At 41.8% G+C, this 8,751-nt stretch overlaps 1 protein-coding gene across 22 annotated transcripts in view; it reads right to left on the reverse strand.

Moving 5' to 3' along the window:
• Window positions 1–6,848, reverse strand: part of TCF4 (transcription factor 4) — a 361,111-nt gene extending 354,263 nt beyond the window's left edge. For 9 of the 22 annotated variants that reach the window (XM_021093476.1, XM_021093452.1, XM_021093441.1 and 6 more), the window contains exons 1-3: window positions 5,010–5,170; window positions 3,983–4,074; window positions 2,266–2,338 (exon numbers count right to left, since the gene is read on the reverse strand). In XM_021093476.1, coding sequence (XP_020949135.1) covers window positions 2,266–2,338; window positions 3,983–4,054 — 145 coding nt within the window. In that variant the 5' untranslated portion in view covers window positions 4,055–4,074; window positions 5,010–5,170. Of the gene's footprint in view, window positions 1–2,265; window positions 2,339–2,707; window positions 2,726–2,794; window positions 2,946–2,988; window positions 3,417–3,982; window positions 4,075–5,009; window positions 5,219–5,450; window positions 5,621–6,287 lie in introns of those variants that run through there. The other 13 variants (XM_021093587.1, XM_021093435.1, XM_021093491.1 and 10 more) reach the window with 12 other exon arrangements.

Here is an 8,751-nt window from a genome sequence, read left to right on the forward strand (position 1 = left end):
TTTTTTTATTTGTTATGCTTTCAAAGGGATTTATCTTTGTTATTGAGTGGAAACAAAGCCACTCACTATGTCTTGGACAGATGAGAAAAACCACCACTCCAATCTGTACCGTATATATTATAATTCCCATTATACTGCATGGAATGAATAATCTGCATTTTTAATCCATCAGCCAGAACAAAATAGCCACTACACTTTTCACCTTTACAAATAAACATCTGGGCCTGAAAACTACACTACTGGTACAATGTCACTTAAAGTTCAAACATTTTAAATACAATCACAGCATATTCACTAGAAATATCACAATACATCTCACTAAGGATGAAGTCTCTGTCTAGATTCAGTATATAGATACATTGTCTTAAGAACTATGCAAGTTTCAGTATATGATCACTTACCAAAATGCGTTAATACATATTCACACTTATCCAGCCTGCTCTCTGTAAACACTTAAACATCACAGCAAGGACTTTATTTAAATACGAACATAGAAAAGGGACGAGATGCACAGTTGTCATTTTAAATGTAACACAGTGTCATGCTTCTACATCACCATACTTGATTAAACCATACCTAAAGTGATATACTTAAATTATTCCAAATGCGTCTGTTTTTATAAAGTGCAAAAGAGTATTTTTGCACTGACTCTGAAAACAGTCTATCTCTGTGCCTGTCTGACATAATCTACTTTTAGATTTCAACTAAATACACATTTTCTTAAAGAAAATTGAAAAGAAAATTACTGTAGGTAACTGTTTTGATAATGTCTGAAAAACTAATTTGCCTACAAGAGACACTTGTACTCATCTTTACTTCAAAGTTGTGCAGAGGACACAATAGAGAAATTTGGAACATATAATTCGAATACAACCACAACAAAAAAATTTTTTAAGTCCCAAATGAAAAAATATAACAGAGTCCGGGGCAGTAAAACACAAACATATGGCCAATAGCCCTTTTAATCACTGTGGACCTCTCAAAATAAAAGATAAAATAGAACTACAGGAGGCATCTCACATTCTATAAAGCAAGTCATAGAGACAAAAATGACCTGAGACTTATGGGGGCCAGCAGAAGAAGTAACTTATTTGGAAATGAGCAACTTTAAAAAGCCATTTATTTTATAAAAACATACCAATTACACACATGACAAAGATAAACAGATTTCCTTCACTGCTACAGCACCGAATGAATATCAAAAGCTGTGAAATTATACTCAATAGCTAGCAGACAATTCCACTGGTATCTCACAGCTAAACGATGTCAACATTTACCAGACTGACTTAAGAACAGGACTCTGTCTAATGTACTGTTATGTCCTACTGCCAGAACTCCTAAAATACTACAGCTGTTCAACAAGCATAAATGGATTGAAGCCTTGAACCTAAAGGATAGCAGGCAATGATGTATGCCTCCTTCTGATAGAAATTTTCACTGGACCAAAAAATAAAAAACAAAAACAAAAAACATTTTAAATGAACAGCATAGTTTCCGTTTTCACTTTTAATAAGAGACCTTCAGAGAGTCCCTATTAAAACTCCTCCTCAGATACCAGATAATCATTGCACACAGAGATTCCTTTGTGAATAGCGCTAATGTCTTTTTTAAGCATCACCCAAAGACCTTTCATTTATAAAATGTGAAAGTCCTTACAAATTTGTAACTTCAAATAGAGCAAAATTCATTGCACATGTAAACTCTTACCGGGGTGGGGGGCCAGCTAAAGCATCAAAAAGGATATTTTAAATATAAATGAATTCATATTTAGCACTCAGATTAGCAAGAGTCTATTTACAGCTATAGTTTACTACGCAGCATTCATCTGCAAAATTAAGTACTCGTTTCTTTAAAATGGTTAATTATACATAGTACCCAATAAAATTGATATTATTTACAAGGGATTTGTCCTTTTCATAAAAGTTAGATTTTTCCTTCTATTTTTAAATAAGAAACATTAATTTATTCCCCCATGTTAACACTGCCTTATCTTCACATGTTTGATTACAACTGTATTAGAAAATTGCTTTTAAGTTAAGTGATTCTGAGACAGTTTTCTTGATTAAAAAAAAAAACTACTTTTAATTTTGCAAAAGATAACATTTTGCTTAACTTATACCACTAATGGATAATGAAGTAACTGTATCATTACAGGCTAAAATTTCAATGACTTTTTCAGAACACTTCAACAGAGCCAAAAATATACCATGAGTGAATAAACAGCTAAGAACATTTAACTACACACTAAGAAAAGAATTTACATACTTGAGCCAGTAAAATGTCCACTCGCCAAAGAAGTTGGTCCATTTTTCCCACTGCTCACAGGAGGTGAAAACATCTAAAAGAAACAAAGAAATATTACTATTGAAAAGACATTTGTGTCTTGAGAGTTCATCAAAGATCTTTCATATCTCACTACAGAACATACAGTTTATGCTAAGGGTTCATTTTAGTAAAATGTATCACCATCCAACTTAAAACTAAAACAGGCACAACATTAGCAGTCACTCCACCCCCCCACCCCCATTACCACTGTTCTTTCTTTTTCCTTAGGTTCAAGAGATCGCCAGAACTAGGCAGTACTACATTTTAAACCAACACAGTCCCCATAATGTTAACAAGATTCAGTTTGGAGGGCAGCGAGCCCTCTAGAAAACACTAGTTTTACAAAGGAGAAGAAAAAAGTTGTTTGTTTCATATTGAAAACCTTGGCCATAAACGTGGCAATGTCCATTTCCATCCCGTATAGGATTTGCCTGTCATATGTGAACCCAAATAAAAATAAAAATGCCACCTGCACTAAATTCTCATTTCGTCTCTAACATGAGAGCAATTTGAAGCAAGACTCTCTCTCCCTCTCTCTCTCTTTCTGTCTCTCTCTCTCTCTCTCACTCTCACTCTCTCTCTTTCACTCCCTCTCTCTCCAGCATTTATTTCGACCCTAATTGGTTTCCCTCTTCTGCGACGTATCTAGTGGATACTGCGCACCTTCCCTGAGTCAGAGCCTGCAAAAAGCCAAGGAACAAATGGAGAAAGTGCAGCAAGCAGAAAGGGGGCTACAAAGCTGCCTAAGGCTAGGGTTCCTGGCAAAACTTCCGAAAGCCATTTCTCCAAAAGGTCTAGAAGAGCAGCAGCAGCAGCAACAGCAGCAGCAGTAGCAGCAGCGGCAGCAGCAACGTGAGAGAGCCCCCACTTAGAAGGCGGTTTGGATTTTATTTGTGTGCTTTGTGGATTCTTTTCATTTTGCTTTGCAAATGCATCTTACACCAAACTCATCTGGCATTAAAAACGAATTCATTCCCCTAACATGTCTGGGACTTGGTTTGGGGAAGGGAAGCAAAGAGATGGAGAAGGACCAAGTTCAGCCGTAAAACTCCACAAGTGTGTAAGTTCTGCTTTGTACTGACTTCACGACTGTGAAATTTACAGCCTAAAGGGTTCTAAAGAATGTATGCTCAATATATACACACAGTTCCTCAGAATCCCAGGAAAAGATGCAAGTAGGAGGACTACAGGTCCTACTAATCCAAAGCATCATCAGTTTAAAACTTTAAGACACAACTGGGGTCTCCTATTTTCTCTTTTCCATTTTCAGAAAATAAATCAATCAAATGCGTAGTGCACAAAGTATCAATAATCTCTGTATTCAGATAAGGCCAAGTTGAGAGGTGGTTTATAGTTTTAGGGGTGTCTGGTTTTCCCTTTCCTTGGGGTGAGACTCCATTATTTGGGGGGGCTCAGTAGGTAGGGAATTCCAGGCAAGTAATTAGACTCCGAAAAAAAGCCTAATTCGTCCAACACACCCAAAAATTGTAGTTAAAAACTTTATCAAAAAGACCTTCATGTTTACCAAGGATTCAGCCAATTAAAAATTATCCCTGTCCTTTAGATTACTACTGGTTTCTAGCTCAAGTGTTTGGGTTTTTTGGTTTTGTTTTGTTTTGTTTCACAGCTGTTGTTAGTTTCCACCGTTCTTTCTTACCGCACTGAAATCCAGTAAATCACTCAGCTCTTTGTCCGTCCCTAAGGCAGCCATTCGCTGTTGGTGATGCATTTTAGCAAAATCACACAAACCTAGAAACATGGAAATAACCGCAATCAGAAAATCCAGTCCCAATCCTTGGAGAAAACACAATCGGATTTTTGGAGACTGGGGGGTTTAGGAGTGGGGGTGTGGGGGCGGGTGGGATTAAGGTGGAAAGGGGGGAGGGATGGAAGAGGGTTTTTTTTTTTTTTGGTTTTTCTTTTTTTTTTAAGATGGAATAGGCAGCAATAGCAAAAAAAAAAAAAAAAAAAAAAAAGGCGATATTGATATTGTATTTCCAAAGAGACGATCAAAACTGGTAACATCCACTATAAAACCAAATCCGGGAAGGGGAAAAAAAAAGCCGCTCTTCAGCGCATCATTTTATGCAACAGGAGGTAGAGCGAGAAATGAATGGATCACAGAGAAAAGAGAAACTACTCAGAACGATCCGGTCTCAACTTTCCCCCCCACCCTCCACCCCACCCCCCTCACACACACTCGCACACGCACACACGCGCGCGCACACACACACACACACACCACTCCCCTCTGCGTTTCAAAGTAGCTATAAAGAAATTAAAGATGAGCGTCTCTGGAGTGAAAACACGTCCAAAGGGGGAGGGGTGACAGGGTCGGCGAAAGGGGGGGGAGCGGAGTGGAGGGTCGGGTCCTGTAATTGTCCAGCACCCTAATTTGTGAAAGAAAGGGTTGTAAAAATTAAAGTCAGGCCCCTGGCAAAGTCGTCGGTCCTTCCAAGTGTCATTACCGGGGAGGGGGGGCCAGGGGGGGTTAGACATGAGGGGGAGGGAAGAGGCGCGGGAGGGGAAGGGGTGTCTCCAGTGGGAGCGCCGGGAGCCGGGAGCGCCAGGAGCCGGGAGCCCGCGGCTCGGTAGGCGCGGAGCCGCGTGCGGGGCCGCCGAGCCCGAGCCCCGCGCAGCCCCGCGCACCGGCCCCGCCGAGCCCTGCCGGCGCCGGTACCTACCGCCCGCGCGCGAGAAGGGGCTCTCCGTGCACCGCCGGCGCCGAGGCGGCGTTCATGTCTAACCACTGCCTCCACCGCCACCACCTCCTCCGCCTGCGCCCGCGCCCGCTCCTGCTCCTTCCCCGCCGCCGCCGCCGCCGCCGCCACTACAGATCCGCAGACACACAGCCAAGATCCCTGACTCTTAACACCAACTCTCTTCTCCGGGGAGGGGAGGGGACGAGGGAAGGGGGGGAGGGGGAAACACGCCGAGGCGCACGGAATTGCAAGTTCAGCAAAGAAATGGGTGGGGGGGCTCCGGCGGGGAGACGCGGCTCGCTCGGGTCGGAGTGGATGGGATGCACCCCCACCCCCCCGAGGGGAAAAAAAAAAATCTCAACACCTCCCCCGCCTCGCAAAAGAAAAAAAAAAAAAAAATACAAACGAAATTTCATCGAGCACCTCATTTTCCCTCAGATCGTCAGTTACAATCTGAAGCCTGAACAGTTCAGTTTTTGCCCGTTTCATCCATCGGAGGCACTTTGAAATTTATTCGAGTTTACATCCCCTCACTTCTTTCTTTCTCTGACTCTCGTTCCCTCTCACTCACACATCCACACACACGGCAAAGCAAGTTTATACTAGGCTGCAAATACACGTGATGCAAAAAGACTTTGCCAAGAGGAACAATATTTTTCTTTTTCTAGATATAAACCAAGCCACATTTTGCTGGGGAGATTTTCATGTCGGTACTTCTGCGTTGGGGGCGAAACCTAAATTACATACTTTCTTTCCCCTCCCTGTAAAGTCACAGAATAGTATAACTGCTAACTTCGCCAAAAAATAAATAAATAAATAAAAGACAATTTTTGAGGGTTGGTGTTGTTTTGTTTTTACACTTGAGTTCCTAGGCACGCTAAGCCCTCGTTCGCCAGCACTTTAAGTTTTTAATTCAACATTTACCATTACAGGCCCTGCATGCTCTTAAAACATACTTTTTTTCACATCACTTTTTAGGATTAAAATTAAGCTGCACAAATCTATCGTTTCATAATAACAAACGTGCTTTATCAAGTATATCCAACATACGCTATTTTAACATGGGTTAAAACACACACTTTATAAACCCTGTTATTGCTAGAGGTGCGAGTACATACACAGAATGCATGCACACACTTTTTCTCATTGGCAATTATTTAATAGGTCGTTCCTTTTGTTTTAATTAAACACTGGGATCTACATTTTAAAAATTAAATTCAATTACAAACAGTTTACTCTGACAGCAAATTGTAACGTTACCTTAAATGGCCACAAATATTCTCACAATATTCCAAGGAAAGTGACTTTAAAAAGAGAGACAAAAATCTTCTGCAAGTACTTAGTATCTCACATGTGTATCCCCCAAAAAAGTATTTTAACTGGTACTCAGTTCTGCTCCAGGGATATCCACAAAATACAAGATTATGCACCTGGCTCTGGTTTTTGCATTTTCCACCATAAAACTGCAACAAAATTCCCTCCCCCCAAAAAGAAATCATTAAAAAAAAAAATCCGACAACTTTTTCTTATTGTTTATAAAAAATAGCAATACAGGATAGTTATGATTTTTCCTCAAACAAGTCTTGGTGGTGCTTTTTTTTCTTCTCCTCTTATAAAGTCTTAAACTTGTTCCAAGTTTAGAGGTGTCTCATCATCATCATCCTCCTCCTCCTCATCATCATCACCATTGACTCCCCTGTGGAGTCACATTGATAATAATAGGTTTCCCTGAAAGATACATTGTAATCCATTCACATCCGGGCACTGCGGGCTTATAAAGAGAAGGCGCTGCGGCCGCGGCTGCTCCTCCAGACAATGACTGGGGAGGGGCGGGGCGGGAGCGGGCGACCATAGAGTAGTAAACAGAGCGCCTAGAGAGGCGATCAAGATGGCGGCGCGTGCGGGCCACGCCTCCTCCGGAACGGGAGGTGGGTGGCTGGATTCAGGCCGGCGTCGCGCGTGAGGGCTGAACTGCCAGGGCTCCCGAGGCTGGAGCCATTCGCGGGCCCTGTGCTCCTGCGCGTTGCTTAAAGTTCCCGGTGCTTTCCCTTCTCAGTTCTTTGACTCCAAAGTGTAGTTTGCAAATCAATTAAGTAATTAAACTCTTTAAGACTTGCACAGAGGAGTCAGATACCCTGAGGGAGGATCGGGAAAGGGAGGCCGAGAGAGGCCACATCGGCCTCCCCAACGGAAAGGTCGAGCCTGGATCTCCTGCAAAGTGAAGCTGGTGCTCTTAGCGAGGCGTGGGTGACGCAGAAAGAGGCCACTGAGCCAAGTTGTAGCGCCTGGGCTTCGAGAGCAATGTGGGTCCTCTCCTGCAGGGCCCTCACCCTTTTTTCTAGGCACCCCCGGAAAAGTGAGAACTTTTCAAGTCCAGAAGTCTACTGGGAGAAGATGTTCCTTTACTCCCTTTAAACTGAGACCAGTTTTACCGTGACCCACTCCTTACTCAACGTGTAGTTCTGGCCCAGAGTTCTACCTTCTCTAGCCAGTTTTCTGGTCTGTGCAATGCAAATAACAAACGCCCGCTTTATGAATTTCCTACGACTTAGAAGGATAAAGATAGAGCCGCCCCGAAAGAAATCTTCCCTTTCCATCTCTAATTCCTCGCTAAACCAACTGATATCTCTAATCTAGCCCATGGGATTTGAAATGGAGATTACTCCAAAATAATAGCTTTTAGTCCTCCCACTGGAGAAATGCAAGTAATGATGACAGGTTAGCACTTACATGTTTACTATGTGCCAGACACTGTTCTAAGAATTTCTCAAATATTAGCTGTTTCAATCCTGAGAGTGACTCTGTGGAGTTTGTGCTACTACTTGACCCAGGGCCATTTAGGAAGTGGTACAAACTTGCCTAAATTACACAACTTTATTAAGTGATAGCGCCCACCTTGGAAGGCAGGCTGTCTTCAATTAGAGTCAACATCCAGCCACATTCCTATACCATCTGGCAATGGGAACGTCCTAATCTCCATTTTCTGATGCAATGCAATTCTGTGCCAGTGACAAGAGTTCTGATCAATTTTCATGATCTTTTGTTCATATGCAAATTTTAGGGAACAAGAATTGGGGCATTTATAGGTTGTTTCCTGTCTCTTCACACACTGTGCAGATCTCTGTCTTTCCTACCCATTCCGTGTTCTTATCTTAAAATAAAATTTTACATTTAGACACTACTTTATGCTGCATTATCACAAGCACTATCTCTGATTCTCAGATTCTCTATCGGCTACACTGAGATGATGTAATCAAAATCACAAACGTTTGTTTAGGAGAAATATTCTACTGGCTCTACCTCTAATCAGCCCTGGGACCTAAGGCTTGATGTCAGTATCTTTTACTGTTAAATGCAGAGAACAGATTAGATAATCCCATAAGATTCCTTCTAGTTTCCAAATTTTAAGATTCCCCCTTCCCTTGAATTTCAAGAGGAATATATCCATCCAGAAATCAATGGGAGGAGCATCTAGGACCTAAATGCACCCCAGTTGCTGGCTACTGATTTTTTTTTAACTGCACCCTACAGTCAGAAAACCATGCAACTGTTCTTCCTATTTTTTAACTAAGGGACAGATTTGAATTTTTTTTTTTTTCCCTGAAACATCAGAAGAATAAGTATGCTTATGAAGACTGGTGGTACCTTAGAAGACGATAGAATCCAGAGGAACTTAAGATAGAAAGGGAAATGTAGCAGATATGTTTTGGGGTAGCTGCTCCAT

Source organism: Sus scrofa, chromosome 1 (genome assembly GCF_000003025.6).
Source record: "Sus scrofa isolate TJ Tabasco breed Duroc chromosome 1, Sscrofa11.1, whole genome shotgun sequence".
Taxonomy (NCBI): domain Eukaryota; kingdom Metazoa; phylum Chordata; class Mammalia; order Artiodactyla; family Suidae; genus Sus; species Sus scrofa.